This window comes from Phaethon aethereus (assembly GCF_964289735.1).
Source record: "Phaethon aethereus genome assembly, chromosome: 10".
Taxonomy (NCBI): Eukaryota; Metazoa; Chordata; class Aves; order Phaethontiformes; family Phaethontidae; genus Phaethon; species Phaethon aethereus.
The window spans coordinates 13580889-13599633 of NC_138586.1; the positions used below are offsets into that span (position 1 = coordinate 13580889).

The 18745-nt window shown below is 38.6% G+C and overlaps 1 protein-coding gene across 1 annotated transcript; it reads right to left on the reverse strand.

The window, feature by feature from the left end:
* Positions 1–251: 251 nt before the first annotated feature.
* CENPI (centromere protein I) lies at positions 252–17146 on the reverse strand (the record flags this gene model as incomplete). Its single annotated transcript, XM_082004294.1, has 20 exons — positions 252–383; positions 1213–1254; positions 2878–3111; positions 3268–3316; positions 4392–4516; positions 6281–6416; positions 6836–6933; positions 7414–7478; positions 7577–7694; positions 8030–8121; positions 9169–9289; positions 9575–9742; positions 10003–10131; positions 11700–11789; positions 12492–12538; positions 12874–12922; positions 14156–14263; positions 15413–15531; positions 16522–16659; positions 16948–17146. The coding sequence occupies 20 exons, from the start codon at positions 17144–17146 to the stop codon at positions 252–254; spliced, it is 2259 nt and encodes a 752-aa protein (XP_081860420.1).
* Between the last annotated feature and the right edge of the window lie 1599 nt (positions 17147–18745).

Genomic DNA, 18745 nt, shown 5'->3' on the forward strand with positions numbered 1-18745 from the left:
GTTCAGAGTTAGTGAACCAAGTCAGCCTAAGTATTCCTTCCATGTCTTCACTTTTCTAAAATAGATGTCAGTACAAAAATGCAGACAAGGGCAATTCCTCTGTTTCTTTCCTCCAAGGAAGGAAAAATTAGTGACACAGTCCATTATATTGCTCTGTTTCTTTCCTCCAAGGAAGGAAGAATTAGTGACACAGTCCATTACATTCTGCTTTCCTGTTCCAGATGACAAAAAGGCTCCAGTGAGTGCCAGGGTCACACTTGCACATTCTCTGCTTTACTGCGAGAGGCCTGGGAAACACGATTGATGCTGCTTTCAATAAAGACCTTCAGGCCCTGTAAACCTTGTGCATAGAGATATTCCAGATACCAATTCCATTTCTTTCCCTATAAAAACAGAAAGAATAGTCAGATGTGCCAGACATAGCTTTGTCTCTTTCTTAGGCTAATCTGAAAAGGTCTTCAGATATTACTTTCCACAGTTTGACAACATTCACTCTAGTCTGTAAACACCCACAGGTATACAGGGCCACATCCTGTTCCCAAATGCCCAAACTCTTCACTTACGTATTACACATGCTTAGCTTAAACATGAAAAATCATGATCTTTGTTTAATACTGAAGATGTTTATAAATCCCAGTTCTAAAAAGAGCAAAGTCTATTGGATCAACAGTGAAGATGTCAGGAACCAAATGAACATGGATATTAAAGCCTGCCTTCCATCACTAACAGTGATTCCTCCAGATCAGGTTTGAAGTACACTTGTGATACAGGAAAGGAAACAAACTGCCACTGAACTTACTCAGTGGAGGATCCTTGTTCAAAGCTGTAACCAAGCTACACATTCATCTCAGAAATTTAATATTAAGTTCATTGATAATAGAAATTCTGCTTCAAGTACACCAAAAATATAACTTTTTCTGGAGCTTGCACAGAACAATAAACAATCTTGTCCTGATACTTGCACTGACTTGTGGAGAAAATATGTAAAAATCTTGGACCACTACCCACAGATGGCTAGACACCTAACTTCTCAGACAGATGTTATGTCCTCATGTTTGTCCCTGTTAAGAGATTGAAACAAAGCCTACAGCTGGAATCTTCTCCTTTCAAAATTTTTATAGAGCATTTATGGAATTGGTAAATATTACCACCTCATCCTCTTCTATATAGCTGCTGAAAATTGTCTGTTTTCACTAAAACAAGAAATTTTACCTTAATTAAACTGAAGTTGAAGGTGGTATCATCTGGCCAAGCCTTAAGGAGAGAAAATAAAAACAGTATCAAGTCAGATAAAGAGTATGTCCAGAGTTGCTGGGCCTCTGCTTAGTCCCCTCCTAGATCAGGAATTGCAGGTGTGCAAAGAAATTCAGAGATGTTTAATCATGCTTCAGAATAGGCTTCCAGCATCATACTTTGTCCACAAGTGGCAAGGTAATGCAGAGACCCCCTTGCCTTGTGCTGTAGCATTACTAAACAGCAACAGAGTTAACACATCTTTAACCATTGTGTCTCTACAGTGTAAAAGCTACCCCCTTCAAAACATTAGATAGATAATTTCCAACAATGACAAAGAGCAAGAGGAGAGAACCTACTGACATTTACATTATTGCTTGTGTTCTAAGTGCGCTGCAAAGTAGTGCCCTCTGGTGCTCAGCACTGAAGTGTTTAAGAAAAGAGACCACTGCAGCTAAATATTTTTTCCTGTCTTAAGACACACCTGTGATAGCTGCTAAGCAACATGTCTTTCTTTGTTCTGCAGTAGGAAGAATGCAAAAAATTCTCCACCAGAAGGTTTTGGGTTGGGTTTTTTTTGCTTTGTATTTTTTTGTTTGTTCGTTTTTAGGTTCTGTTTTGGGTTTTTTATTTGTTTTTTACTTAGAAAAGTTAAAGAAGAATCAGGAAGCCTCATGAACAGAAAGTATCTAGACAAAAGATATGAAAAACTAATCCTGCTACAACAGCAGAAAGACCAAGGAAAAGAAGTTGCATATAACAAAAATAAAGTAGCCTCCTCTGGCAAAAACAAAACTTGGGTTTAATCAGCAGTGAACTACCTAGATTCAGGACACTGTGTATATGAATTACGTCAAATTTGTGAAGTGTTCCTAACCAGCATTCTTTGCCTCAACTTTAACCTCAGGTTTCCCTTGCTTCATTCTGGGAGCCACACCTAAGCACACCTTCAGTCTGCCAACCTTCCTCACAACAAAACAGCATCTTCATGCACCCCTTGGTTAGCCTACAGAACGATTTCTCAGAGCAGCATTGCACATCGTGGAACAGTAACAACTCCAGCCACTATTCACTAGCTGCACTGAACACATAATTACACCCAGAATTCAAGACAAGTACTAGCAGAACTCATATCAGACAATAGAAGACAACACCATATTTTCTTACTTCTGTAGTTGAGGTAGCTACTTGTATTTCTTTTTTAATAAGCCATTCTCAAAAGCTACTGCAAGAGCCAGAAAGCACTGCTAGAAGTTCTACCTTGTGCACAAGTATACAATTGAACTACTTATTTCTTGACTTTCTGGAGTTTAAACGTTTAGGTCATGCTCCATATTTTGTGGGGCAGGATACACTATTGGGAAGCTTTTACTGAATTATTTATTTATTTCATTATTTAGCTATTTTAGATCTATCCTCGGAATTATCATAAGCACAAATTCACATCTAAAACTGTTTCATTCATGCTTTCATACCATGCAAACAAGGACTATTCAAATTGTGCCACTGATCTGACAAAAAGACAGAATACCATACCAGCTTTCGAAAGCTCAGTCAGTACACTGAGACACACTTCTCTAGAGAAACTGTCAATGCAGAACATCTGGTGCTGCCAAAGGCCCGAATGTTGGCCTACACAACTACCTGCTGCAGGAAGAGGACAGCATAGCCCATCATTGCTGGGTGATAGACAATGTTAAAGCTGGTTTTGAATTCCTGCACTGCAGTTTTCTTCAGCAGTTCTTCATCCATATGAAGACCTTGAGGATGAATATCCTTCTGGAATGCACTGGATGTCCACAGACAACCCACCATAGCTATTATGTACTGGTTGTACTCCTGGTATGTCTCGCTACTGAACTTGAATTGCAGTATTTTCTGAGGGACAAGAGAATAAAACAATAAATAGCAACCTCCAAGCAGCTGTATGCTCCTTCCAGTCCTTAAAAGAATACCATCAGAACACCTCCCCTCCATTCAACCCAACTCCTTAGTAAGATCCATTCTAGCACATAGCAAGTTTGTCCACAATACCTTTTTACTCAGCTCACTTTCTTTTGCTGCCACCAAGTTGGTTCGATACCTGAAAAAACAAACAAAAGAGAAAGTTAGGTGCCTGTAAATTTTTACTACCTACCAGTGTTGAAAAAAGCTGAAGGAATGTATTAAGAAAGCTTATTTCCCCTGCAAGAGAAATCAAGCTTTACTGGTAAGAGAGACACGAAAATGAATTTGAAGGGACTTTACCACTTGGCATAGACCTACCCTTTTCAGGCAGAGTAGAGAGACACCCGATAAATAATATTAATCTCTTAAATGATTAAGACATTGCCTGGGACAGTCACCTTCATAAAGGCAATATACAAGGATTGACATACAGCCTTAAAATCAGCAGAAAAATGCAGTGTATTTTTAAGAAGGGAGACTTTCATTCACTAAGCAGAGAAACAGAAGTCACTGCAAGTAATGCAACTTGACAGTTTTTCTATATAATAAGCACTAACTCCTCTTATTTCCCAGAAACCATCCTGTCATGTTAATTACCCTGCAGACTCCTTAGGGAAAAAGCCACGTGGAGAGCCCTGCGCCAGCTGTCAGCAACTGGCTACTCTTCTCAGATGCAACCACTGGAACTAACAAGGCCAAGAACAGCAGCCATGTTGGCGGCTCCTGCAGAGCACTAAACAGTGCTGTCTTTAGACCTGCAGGCAGCATGAGGCAGTCCCAAATTCCCAGAGTTTGGAGGTGGCAGAAGTGCCTCCTACTCAGCACATTACAGAATTTGTAATGAAAAGCTCAAGTCTAGGGTCAAAGCACAGGAATGAGAAGTTGTATAGTTAACTACCAGTGATTCCAGCTGGCTGACTTAAGTTCTTTCAAAACAATATAGGAACGCCTTCCTTCACATATCAAAGATATGAAAATAATAATATAGGAAAGAGGTCAGAATCTTGCTATTTTGAATAACAGTCTGAAAAGAAAGAGTAGGAACTACAGCTATAAAATTCTATATCACGAAAGCTGGGCAAAAACTGTAATTTTCACTTTTGCCTTGCATGATAAGAAAAAGTAGATTTCAGGTTTTACACCAATGTAATTCCATTTCCAAAAGAATGGAAGAAACAAGGAGTCCCTACAATCCACACCATTTGTAGTACCTGTACATAATGTAGCAGAGCTGATTCAAGTTGACGGAATCCATGCTGAGAAGTGCTGGGTAGAAAACTCCAGCAGGAGGCATTATCAACAAAGGCAGATTGTACCTCAGATACATGTCACACACCTGCAGGAATGAAGCAAATCCAGGCACATCATTACTGCCATTAACAAACCCTGAAGCCTTGAAGAACAAAAGAGAGCATGACACTGCATTCCAGCCAACTCCATTGACTTTACCTAGGAAGGAAGGCCAGGGTGAAGCAATTCCATTTGTTTCCTTCTCAGTATGAGACATATTCATTGGTCTCTGCTTCAACCATTTGTGTATACCATATGTTTTGACATGGTTACTTGCAGAGTCAAATCTACCCAGATCCCTGTAAAAATGCAGCAGCCCTTTTTTTCCTGATCTTTTAAATCATTCTGACACATGTAGCTGGGATTACACAAGACCTGACCTTGTTCCTAGCCTGGTTTGCCAATACCAGCAAGCCAAACAGACCATACATCTCTTCCAATTGGGAAATTACATCTTTCTATTTGACCTTGCTGGAATTGCATGAACACATGATAAAGCTTTGCCCTAAGAAAAGATGATATGGCCATAAAACATGGTTTTAATATCAGACTCATGTTTAGAATTTAAGGTTGCATTTCAAGTAAAAAAGACATTCTAAAATTTCTGCAGATTTAACAAGATCTTCAGCTATAAGTAATGGAAACCAATATCGCTGTAACTTAACACATTACTGTCCTCTACAGCTTAGCCACAGTAACTATGCCCAAAGCTATGCTCTTCAGGAAGATATGCATCGTTCTCAGAAGAGTAGTGGTCAAAGAATATGCATATCTAGTTACTACAGCTCAGACCATAAGCAATGAATCTGTGACAGCCTGCCATCCTGAAGATGGCTACTTTAACATTTTGTTAAATTAGGCACGATTGTTTTAAGACTCCTTCTTCTAACCTTGTAGCAGACTTTTCACTAAAGATTGTTTGCCAGACCTTCACCTTTCCTCTTGCCCTCAGTACAGCTATACCATGTAAGGTATAGGCAGATATTTGTAAGTAAATGAATTACTGGTGTTTTCAGAAGTCTAGACTCTTTACTTAGTATCTCAGCTGCATCATTTTAGAAACTGCTAAAGAGTTCTGAATACATAAGCAAAACATCAAGAAAAATTTCAAATCCTAGTTGTCTGCTAGAGCACCAATAATCATGTATCGAAGGGTTCATGATTCTCTGTATATGCCTGTAAAATGAGCATTTACTTATTTTAAACACACTATCTTATGCAATGGTTTTGTGCACTTTTAATGGACATTTTAGTTACAAGTAGATTCCAGAACTAAACTGCTTTTTAAACTCTTCACAATTTTATCCAAATTGTGGAAGCAACAACAGCATGGCTGGAGTTCACGTGGCAGTAAGCACATCTACAGAGAGGACACGAGGAAGCTACAGAATTGGCTTAAGCCTATTTGATGCTGCTTAGTTTGTCTACAGGACAAACTGGGGAAAAAAAACTTCGCTTTTTAAGGAAACATAAGAAAAAAAACCAGGGTATGTTGTTTGAAGTTGAACTGAACATTGTTCTTTTCTATAAATGAGCATTAAAAAAGCATGTGACACCATATTATTTCCCCTTCCACAGTTCACCCCTGACTTAAGAGCAACCACTTTCTAGCAGTGTATTTAGTTCTGCCTGTCTATACGACAGCAGCAGCTATCACCTAGATCTACCAAGTATTTGGAACATTCTTGCATTTAATCACAAATTTCTGTAAACTATAACAAGGAAGGTGTTTTCATGCTCTATCTTAAAAAAAATGCAAACAGCCTTAGAGTATTGGGATTTTGAAAGCCAAAATGATTGAGATACATACGGTCTCATAGAAATCCAGGATGAAGTACAGCAAGAAAGTAGAATCGTCTTCCAAACGCAACGCAACAGTAGAGATCCCTCCAACAAAGTGGATCAGTTCAGCCACCACATTCACTATTCCAGAAAGGGTGGTACTCCTGCAGAAACAACATGACACAACATTAGTATATACAGTTCTTTGCAAACAATAAAGAGGAAAAGTGGTAAAAAAGAAAATTGAAGTCATCCTTCTGACCCACCAAGAATTCAGCAACATGCATTTGTTCTTCAATATACACAGTAACATATTGTTACCAACATTATTACAAACATGACCCAGCTGTCAGTGTTACAAGGAATTTGACTTCTGGACATTTCCATTTTCAGTGTCAATAGAAATACTCTTAAAGACAAAGAACAGGATTGACATGGTAGCTTACAATATAACAGAAACATTAGAGCATTACTTACCTTCTAGCCAGTCTTTATGCTAGGTGATAGGGCTAGAATATACATCCAAATACACTAGTGAACAATGCACAGAACACCATATTGCATTTATTTCAGACAAACTTACAAAGCATGGCCTTGAGAGTCAGACTCTGAATCCAGATGAATCACATGCCAATTCAACCAGTTCTGCAACAGCTCTTTCAGGCTCTCAAGAACACTGCACTGCAAGAGGCAAACAGAAAACAGGTTAATGACAAATAAGTGAATAATACTAAACAAAAAATGCTATGAGAATTGACATATACAAGGAAAGATATCAAGGGTTTCTAAGGACCAGAAAAAGCAGTGACATAATTGCATGTCCCATTGAACTGAATGTATGTGCTACATAGCTTTTCCTGGAAAATGCAAGTTTCAAATACTGAAATTGCAGTTAGCTAAAACTGCAATAAAACAAACCAACTATTGTCTTGTGTACTATCAGTTCTTTTTATTTCCAGTGCCACAGTTGAGTTCCATTCAAAAAAGAAAATATCTTAAAAGGCACTCAAATTCCCAAAGAAGTTACTCTTTAAGTATGTATTTTACCCTCATTTGGGCAGAAGCTTCCCCAGAAGTCACCTACACCATCCCTCAAACTGCTACACCTGACACAAGTGCAGATAGCAATATTAACTAGAAATAAACAGGCACTCAAATTACCTTAAAGTAAAGGGATGACGTGAAAAAGAGCTGTGACAGTGGATCATAGAGGTATGACTTCATTTCTGAAACAAATGAGAAAGCAGCATGATACCTGTGCACAAATTCTATCCCCCAAGAGCAGACACTGTCCAGCCACACCCAAAGTATCTGCAACACCTACCAGAGAAGCCGCTAAGGGGGATCCAACTCACAAGCCTGAGGATTTGTGATCGGCAGCAGAAGCCATCCCAGAGAGGAAGGCTCTTATACAGGAACTCTTCACAGGAAGAAAATCCCTCCTACAGAGCAGAAGATGAATATTCAAAAACTCATCTCATATGCCTGCACCTTGCCATGCTCACTTCACCTTGGAGAAAGCAAGAGGCTTACACCTCCTTCCTGCCACACAATTCACAAGGACATTTGATTTATGATTCTCAGTATCATTCTCAAATTATCTTTCCTGCCAAAACCAATGACATCACCAGATTATTGACTCGATCTAGGAACACGTGCTTTTATTACTCAAGATAGTGACAGTATCTCAGAGATACCTGTTTCCTCTAGTAAGTCCCAAAAGTACTTTAAGGGAAGACTTCATGAAACCCTTGGCTTTCACAAAACAGGCACTTACCTGCAAGAAACACTCTGTCTTGTAGACTGTTTCCAGGAAGTCCTTGAATTCTTCTTCATATTGGTTATTATCAGCCACACACCAGGTGCATTCTAACCAGGAGAGAATACTGTATTTGAATATGAGCACAGCGAGAATAAGCACAATCAGAAACAAAATTCATTTCTCTTCCAGTAGTTGTTTTAACACTATGTGATTATCACTATAAATCCAAATAGCCAAGAACCATTATTAAAAGGTGCAAGCCTCAGACATCCTTTACTTCCCTACCATGCAAAGTAATACTAAGTTCTTACAAAGGTTCCTACGAGGGTAGGAAGACTCTGCAGAGGGATCTGGACAGGCTGGATCAATGGGCTGAGGTCAATTGTACGAGGTTTAACAAGGCCAAGTGCCAGGTCCTGCACTTTGGTCACAACAACCCCATGCAATGCTACAGGCTTGGGGAAGAGTGGCTGGAAAGCTCCCTGGTGGAAAAGGACCTGGAGGTGCTGGTTGACAGCCAGCTGAATATGAGCCAGCAGGGTGCCCAGATGGCCAAGAAGGCTAACAGCATCAGGCCTGTATCATAAATAGTGTGGCCAGCAGGAGTAGGGATGTGCCCCTGTACTCAGCACGGGTGAGGCCACACCTCAAACACTGTGTTCAGTTTTTGGCCCCTCACTACAAAAAGGATGTTGAGTTGCTGGAGCGTGTCCAAAGAAGGGCAATGAAGCTGGTGAAGGGTCTGGAGCATAAGTCTTGAGGAACAGCTGAGGGAACTGGGGTTGTTCAGTCTGGAAAAGAGGCGGCTGAGGGGAGACCTTATTGCTCTCTACAACTACCTGAAAGGGGGTTGTGGTAAGGTGGGTGTTGGTCTCTTCTCCCAGGTAACTAGCGATAGAATGAGATGAAATGGCCTCAAGTCACACCAGGGGAGGTTTAGATTGGATATTAGGAAAAATTTCTTTACTGAGAGAGTGGTCGAACATTGGGACAGGCTGCCCAGGGAGGCAGAGTCACCATCACTGGAGGTGTTAAAAAAAAAACAAGTAGACATGGCACTTCAGGACATGGTTTAGTGGGCATGGTGGTGTTGGGTTGATGGTTGGACTTTATGATCTTAAAGGTCTTTTCCAACCTTAATGATTCTGTGATACCTTCTTGAAAGGTCTGGCCCATCCAATAGTAGAGCCGCAAGTAAATAGATTCATCTTTGATGCAATTCATGTAGTGAAGCAATAAAGGGTTTGTTAGCACTGAACCCATCTGGGAAGGAAACTGCAAGAGAAATCAAGAAAAAGCAGTTATTCAGTATTTACATCAGCAAATTGCCAGAGAATCTCATTCTATCATAGCTGTCCAATCCTTTCATTGGCAAAAAGACCATCTCCAGGACTCATTCATCACGCTCAGGTAAGACTAGATGCTCCATCAGAATTAGGTAGCTGACAAATTATTTACATATAAAAAGGGCATAGAGAAATATCCTTTGGTCTCTCAAAACATTATCCTTTGATCTCTTAAAACATTCAGTGAGCTTACCCAGACCTTCCTGAAACTCACCTCTAGGTGGTGGATATTTTGTAGGAGCTGAGAAAAGGTCTGCAGCTGCTCTACTCGAAAAGCAGACTCTTTCGTACTGTACAAATCAACATGGTTCTTTTTCCTGTCCTCTTCTAAATTAGTTCTGTTTGTACTGCTTGCAGGTATAGTCAACTGGGTATTCCATTTCTGTAGAAAAAACCCACAAATGAATAGCAATGACTGTTTCCAATTCAATCAAGTGAACTTGTGCCAGTTTTCCCATAAACACCCTGTTTTGCAAAAAAAAGGTATCCAGACTTTCATTATAATGGGAATGCTGCATTTCTGTATAGCTACTCCACCCTTCCCAGTGCTGAAATAAAGCCCAACTCCCATTATTTTCCAGTATCCATAATGAAAACAGCTGCTTGGCTCCTTCTAGGGTCTACCTTAGGCCCATAACCTACCCTTTTTCGTGACTGAGGTTGAGATGTGCCTAAAATCAGTAGCTGGGACACTGGAGAGCTTGCCTGGTTTCTTCGCCTTACTGTGTTGATTACTGCTTTCCATGGGCCCTCTGAATTCTTGAAGTAACTCTGAAAACATAGATCAGACATCTATGCAAAAAGCCAAACTAAGACAAAGCAACGCAAAGATCAGTTCTATTATAAATATCACCAGTGATGCACATACACTCAAACCTGCTTGACAGACCAAGAGGCTAGGTTTTCCAGCACAAAACTCTCGTCATTCCTCAATTTCATTAACTTTTGACTATAGTTCAACAGTTAATGCTTTTATTTCCTTCTGAAATGATGTCCCCTTTTTCAGAAGGGATCTCCCTCACTTCTGATTTATAATGCTTTTTCAGATCAATCATCAATTCATAGAGTAAATCTCAAGTATACATTAAAATAAAAAATGATCAAGGTATGCTTACGCAAGTTACTAGGAAAGCTTCCCGAGTTCAGCATCAGTGACATCTGCCCAACAGAGCAATTCAATGGATAATCAAATTCTCAAATTAATGTAGATACTACAGCTAAAAAGAAAACTGAAAAAAAGGAACCCAACACCTTTTCCACACAAAACTTACTTTTTGTCACTTCAATTGCAACCAGTCTTTAAATCCTAATCAAGTGCCAAACCATCACAAAAGTATTCAGACTCGTTTGGGCCTAGGCAGTCGAGATTTTATTATAACAAGCTAACACAGTCTGTTCATAAAAACAGTTGAAGATGTATTTGGGTTTTAGTTGCTAGTTTTACTTCACTTATATGCATACCAAAAAACGTAAGTTCTCCAACAGATGACTGTGCAGCACAATGCAAACTATAAATGTATAAAGCAATGCAGGTACACAAGCAGATTGAAATAAAATAAATTTGCTTTTATAGAAACACAGCGTGCCTACATATAAATTAAATGTCTCTTCCAGAAAAAAAAAAAACACACCAACAAACCCTAAGGCTATCCCACTGAAGTACCAAAAGAAAATTTGTTGCACAATTTAGGTCTCACCTGCTATTTTCTGTTACATATTCAGTTTCTGCTACATATATTCTTGGTGGATATATGTAATATATTCTTGGTGGATATATGTAATATATTCTTGGTGGATATATATACACACTTGATGAAAGAGCTAAGCATACACACACGCCTCTCAAAGTGGAGTCATATTTTTTGCATTTACCTCAAGGCCCTGACAAATCAGCGTGCCACATTTTTCCCCATTTTTTTTTCCTCTTTCCTATGACATAGACTTTCCAAGTGGGAAGTTACTTACTGACTTCTATTGTTATTTGTACTTGAGAAAGCAGAAAAAAAATTGGACAATGCCTTGCACAAATAAGACAGTTTGTTTCCTGAAGAACTTAACATTCTCCGAAACAAGTCAAAACCAGCAAGAACACCAAAGAAGGATTAAAGTAATCCTCATCAAGATAAAGGTAGATGCTATTCCATTCCAGATCATCTCTTTGTGCTGAAGAGGAAACAAAACGCAACACAAGGAATCCTCATCTAAACCTGATTTTATTCAGTGAAAAGAGGAAATAGAATTAATCTTCACCGCTAAATCATGCTATAGCTTAAATGGAAAGCTTGGTACAAATACTGCTGTAAGTACTGCTTCCAAAAAGATTAAATCTAATTCTTTACCTTGATTTTTCCAGGAAGGGTTATGGTCACCAGCTCAGGACAGAAGAGTTTGTAAAGTGATAGTAAAGCCTGCAGATGAGACTGCATTCCCTGTCAAATAGCAGAAGAGGAAAAACATGTGGGGAATGTTTTTAATATAGAAACTGAATACTGTATTCTAGAAGCAAAAAAACCCCAGTGATTACTAAAAGCTTTCTAAAGCTACATGTCAGTAGCTTTAGATGAATGGTTACTAACCATAGATGAGCAACTGAAAATGAAAGGAAGAACAAAAACTGTGTCAATGAAATACCATAGGAAGGGGATTGAAGGAACTTTCTGTAGTCACAACAATAATAAAAAGGAATTAACAATCAAAAATATGAATACAGTCTTCTGCTATCTAAATGCTCCCCAAACATATTACATTTTTCTAAAAAAGGGAGCAAAATGCTCTACAATCTTATATTTCTCAGTCATTTTTGATACCACTTGAAAAAGGAAGATTAATAGAAAATTAAAGATGGTAATAGATAAATGACGCTGCCCCTTGCTTCAGAGATTTTTGCCACACCTAGCCATGAAACGTATAGCTGTGCATGTCATTGCAAGTGCTAACAAAACACAAAGGAAAATTAGGGATGCACATGCAAGCTAGACAAGCCCTGATGCTACAAAGATTACAACCTACAATTCCAAGTGTAACCCTGTCCTGAGATACTAGCCACTCTCCTCCATCCTGTAAGGACATTAGTCTTACAAACTGCATTAACGACCACAGTTCAAACTCTACAAGATTTGAAATAAACTCACCATTTTTGCTTGGAGGTCAAGCAGTCTCCTAACCCGAAAAGGCTTGACTAGAAATACAATTAAGAACATAATGGATTTAAAAACCACTGTATCAGACATTTAAGCAAAAATGCAATGTGACTTTTAGTATATAAAGTCATGGCAAAGCAAGCAGAACCAATCGGTCTTATTTCTAGGCTAATAGACAGGTTTCCAATTCAGAAAGTGTTACACAAATCAGGCTGAACTACTACTCATGCTGTCTTGCCTTAAAAGCAATATATTGGCTAGTCATTGTATTAGCTCCATCGGAAGAAAAGGCAGTGCCAGCAAACAGAATAACAAACAAAATGGTATTGCATCTCATACCATATTCCATCTCCATCCAGTTGGAGAGACTCACCGTTTTCTTTCCTGGTCAGCAGGTAGAGCAGGTGGCAGACATAGGGGCACTGCAAAGAAAAGGCAGCAATGAACTATCCTACTGGTGCAGAACCAGGATACACTAAAAGCAACAAACAAGCTAATACTGTTCGTTCAGTTGGCTGCCTCAAGTCATCACTGCATCTCCATTGGGGCAGAGCATACGTTACTTCCCTTATGTGAAAACCATGCTACTTAGTATCACATCAATTTTATTTAGAAACATTATCTGCACTATGAGCAGTCCCTATAGCAATCCAGCTATTCAGTGAGCTTGGATCTTGTTTTTTGGAACATGGTCTAGATACTTCAGGAGTCAGCAGTGAAAATACAATTACATTTTCAAAAAGAAAGGCACCTTTGAACCAAAATAATTTATTGTAGCTTCTAACTACAGCTGAGGCTGTAAGGGTCTTAAATGAGTTTCACACCAACTCTCCTGCACTTTCCAATAGGCCCATCATGCCTGAAAATGCTATTTTAAACAGTAAGAACTTAAACCCAGTTTTATGAAAAGACTATAATTAATGTTAACCTAAAACCATTAAAAACTTTGCAAGAAATATAACTCAGAACTTTGTGAACTTTAAAAGTCTTAACGACAAAATATCCTAAACTGAAAGAATATTAACATTTTCATATATATCTAACTTGACTGCCAAGATCAGCTTCATATGAACTGAATCCAAACACTTCAGTATTCCAGCACCTGGATTTTACAGTTGCCATAGAGTAGAAGTCTCCTGATGGCTTGTTCTCATTTAAGCTACATTTCAAATCAATTAAGTAGAACAGCATTTAGAGCTTCTCACCTTTAAATAAACATTGTTCTAAATTTTTTTTTTTTTTCCTTTTTGCCCAAGGTATGCAAGTCAGTTTCTCCCCAGGAGCAGGAGACTTCACTTGCTGACGTCTGATATCAAAGGCAATCCCACAGACTGTAGCATGACAGTTACTCTTGGGAATTTAAACAGAATATACTGTTCATACTGTTTATGATGTAAAATAGAAGTTCTTCGAAAAGTGTTTGAACAACAAGGCAAAAGCATTGAAACTAAAATAATCCTACAGTACCTCCCTGTTTCTGAATCTAGATTACCCAGCAATCTTAGAATGCAAAATGAAAGAAAATAAATTACAGCCATCAGAAAATAGTTTCTAACCAACAGCTACTCCAGACTAATTCTAGCATTAATATGCATACTACTAATGAACATGTAGGTTTATTTTGTCAATTCCATATATTCTTCAGCTCTCCTTACCATCTTCTCATCTTGCAGGAAGGAGAAGAAGAAACCATAGAGGGCATGAATTTGTTCCTTGTGATCAATGAAGTCAAACATTGTGATCAACCATCTTAAAAAAAGCAGCTGCAGATCGGAAAAAAGCCATATTACATTAAGTGATGAGCAAAAACAAGACAGACCAGTCACTTGCCAGTTTAAGAGACAAAATCATTAAGGATACATGCCACTCAAGTACAACCAGTTAGGTACAGATGAACTGTACAGGGATAATGCAGCTGTGGAAGAAAGCCTGCCAAGAGCAGCAACTGCCACATCAGAATGGAAAAAGCAGCTCAGTTCTGAATATGTGCTAACCCTCAGATATGATCCGAGGTCCTCTCACTACAAGACAGACACTGAGGTGGCTGGAATGCATCCGAAGCAGAGCAACAAAGCGGGCAAAGGGCCCAGAGTCTTATGAGGAGTAGCTGCACGAACTGGGGTTGTTTAGTCTGGAGAAAAGGAGGCCAAGGGGAGACCTTGTCACTCGCTACAACTACCTGAAAGGAGGTTGTAGCAAGGTGGGTATCTGTCTCTTCTCCCAAGTAGCAAGTGACAGGACAAGAGGAAATGGCCTCAAGTTGCACCAGGGGAGGTTTAGACTAGATATTAGGAAAAATTTCTTCACTGAAAGGGTTATCAAGCATTGGAACAGGCTGCCCAGGGAAGTGGTTGAGTCACCATCCCTGGAGGTATTTAAAAGACATGTAGACATGTCGCTTAGGGACATGGTTTAGTAGTGGACTTGGCAGCATTAGGTTAATGGTTGGACTCTGATCTTAAAGGTCTTTTCCAACATAAATGATTCTGTGATTCTATGATGTAAATCTTTGAGCAGACTACATGAAGATGAAAAAGACTGTTTTGCTAACATTAAGTCATGTTGCCACAGCCAAGGTACACAGAGCCTAAGAGATACCTTGCTGAAGTTGGTGAATAATGTCTCACATAACTGAAGTATTTAACAGAAAAGTTGGTGGAGAAACCATTCCCAAGGAATTCAGAGATACAAGACAAGCAGGAACTGTGCAAGTTTCCACTTGCACTTAAAAAGCGTTCCTCAGTTCCCACTGCCGTTCCATCAATGGGTGTCTCTGCCAACATTTCTAATGACAGTATCTTACGTAAGAACCTTGTACATTATTTTCAGGGAGAAAAAAATCCTGAGGTTTTAATCTGTCCTCATCATTCCTGTGCAGCAGCGATAAATACTTTAAACATTTACTAAGTTACCTGGATGTTGTCTGAGCATTTGCTGACACAGAGCCAAGATACAGATGAAATGACACAACTTTCTGGTATTACTGAGGCTGGAATCAGGCTCTTCAGTAAACGAGTATTCACTGTATCAGCTGGAAAACAAACAATTTAAAATAAGATGGTACTCATGTACCAGCTTCTTTGATATGGTTTTGTAGCTTAGGTCAAAATTCCCTCTGGACAAGATTATTCAGGGCTTCATTGCTTAAAGTAACAGTGCACAAGAATCTAGTAGGGACTTCCCTATACCACAAAAAAATTGTGAGAAATATTTTTTTTCAGCTTAAAGAAAGAAAATGGAATGTCAAGTATTTCAGTACTGAAATAGCCTTTAGACTCTTGGCAAGACAACCAAAAGTAGCACAAATTTCTGGTAATAAACAACCAGTTACTTCAGCAAAACAGTATATGACTGTCAGCCAGACATCAGCAGATTAGCGTTCTGGAGATAAGCTAGTAACTTTAAATCAAGAAAAGCACTAAACAACTTGCTTAATGGAGAAAGAATCCTGTGTGCTCCTCTTGGGTTGGAGGGAGGGAAAAGTTTAAGGGTTTTTTTAATTGAATATTTTGTTATTTAGAAGAATAAATGGTGGCCACCATTTCTAAAAAAGCAGCATGAGGGTTGCAAGGGCTGCACTGACACTGCCGAATTGATTTTTAGGATGACTTTTTAATTTTAGCACATTTCCGTAATACAACTATGTCAGTTTGTTCAAGTATTTTGATTTTGGGGAAAAGAAACCTACATAAACAGTTACAACAAGGAAAAGACACAATGGTTGCTAAGGTCACACTTTAAGCCTTTCAGAGACCTGCAATTATAAACTAAGGAAATATGTTTTTCAAAAAAGTATTTGTAACAAGCTATAATAATTTTCTGGATATCACTGCCCTAGAGGAAGAACTGAGTTTATTTTTAGCATGAGCTCAGAAATTACACTGAAGCATGCCAGAAAGATTAATTTTACACTAAAGTACATAACAATACAGTCACCATAAACACTATATCTCAAGCACATTTGTTTAGAGCGGAAAGAGACATTCACAGAAGACACAGTAGCAGTATATAAACATTTTACCAAGTTTGCCACTAAGTGCCACATTTAGCAATACATCAAATCCTTCAGGGGGTAACCCTTTTTGCAGGGCCGTGCTTTCCACAGCAGCTAAGTGTTTCTGCAGAACATTGCTCTTTTTCAGTGAAACACGGTCTTGAACTAGGGGGGGGAAAAAAAAAAAAAAAGATGTCAAAGATGAAACAACTTCTGAACTGAAAATGAACTATTTTAAACTTCTCTGAATTGTCCCTACATATATTCCTTTTTGTTGGGTTCTTCATACAGCAAGAGGAAGAGAGGAAAACCTTTTAAGACAAAGAAATATTACAAAGCTCAGGCATTAAAGATAGAAAAGAGCAGGTAAAATTAGATTTTATTATTATTACTGTTAATAATAATTCAGTTACCTTTTCAATCCTAGGTAGCTAACCTTAAAACTGCTCTTACCTTTCTCAAAGTAGCTCAGAGCTTGCTCAAGGGAGACTTGCTCACTGTCATTTTTCTGATCATTAGGAGATTGATGATTCTGGACACTATTTCCAGGGTCAATTCTCCCTCCTTTTCGCCATGCAGAGAGATCAGTTTGATTTTTATGGTGCACTTGCAGAGGCTGCTTTGGGGTCTTAGAACTCTGTCTTCGCTGCATCTTTTCAGACTCCCAGCTGAGACTGGAGAATTTTACTCATTTGTCATGTGGGTTCCAATCCTTCATTACAAAGAGACAAGAAAATAGGTCAACCTCCAACAGCTGAAGAACATCAGAGAGCCAGTTCCCCCCAAGAAAAGATTAATTTCCTCACAAACAGATTTTAGAGGGATCCTGCATAATGTAGCAGAGTAACTTCAGAGGAAATAATTTGAGCCACTTGCCCCCCAAAAGACCAGATAGTATCCGAAGATGCACAGACAATAGCGTATCAAAACTCCATTCTTTCTTTTGATTCAAAGAAATCACAAACTTAAGAAATTTAAACTCAATAACATCAAAGTGTTATTAAGCAGACATCTTTATTACAGTGCTGGACACATGGGGAGTATCTCCTCCTAATGTGCATGCGCTGAAAAAAAAGCTCATCCTTTATATACCTTAAAGACATGAATATTCACACATTTTCCAAGAAATCACCACCTCCTTGCTTATCTACTACATTTACATAATGCTGGCATTGCAAAACTACACTATGCGTGCGCGAGGGTCTCAGGTAGTTGTCGGTGGTCATTTGGGGAGTGAGCCCCCTACTCCTTTTTCCCTTTTATGGTCACAGGTCTCATGAGGATAACTTCTTCTCCTTGGATGCTTGCCCCTTCTGTTGTTCAGCCAAGCAGTTCCTTCTCATCACCCTTGTTAGAGCATTCCTGCTAGGATGTTTCTATTCTCAAGGTTAAGATATCTTCTCTGTACTCATTAATTTCTCAGTCCTTGCTCTTAACTCTTATCGGTTCTCTCCACCTCTCTTCTCCATTCCTACCTGTTTTAATTTTCATGAGGCCTGCTTTCCTCATGATTAACTGTTTACACATAGTTACAATGTTAGCATTGAGGTAAATACAGCCTAAGGACTATGAGAATAGGCCATTAAACATAATCACACAGTTATTAGGCTAAAGAAATCTATATAAAAGTTAAACTAATCATCTAATCAATAGCCTTCCAAAAAGTATATATATTGAGAAATTGACCTTATAATTGTTTTAGATCCTTGTTTCACTGTCATTAAAAGAAAAAATTCACAAGTAAAAATTGACACAAACTCCTTTCAATTTAAAAATTATCTGATAAAGTTTTAGATAGAATTTTGATCCAAAAATTAACATAACCAGAAAGTTAGCAAAACACTATCAACAAATTTCTTCCAAGTTTGTGCATTATCAGTTTCATTACTTGTATTGCATATGCCAATGTAATCAGTCAACAGGTCATGATTTCCTGCAAGATAATGCACAGATTTTAGAGGATCATAACAACACTTACCTTCCTATTTTACCAAAATTAGATTCTTCTGCTGCCTTTCTACCTAACAGCTAGGATTGAAAAAAAAAAATAGGAAATTTTGGTAAAGTTCCAAGTGAAGCACAAGAGCGACTAACTGCCTAGCTCTGGGTGAAATACAACAGTTAAAAGTGGCATTTTCTCCTCAATATGTTGGAGAGAACAACGTTTCATCCACAAAATGTGAAATTTTGCTACAATTTCCTGGATTTGGTAAAGTATGCATGCATGTCCCTGGATTACTGGAGCCTATCT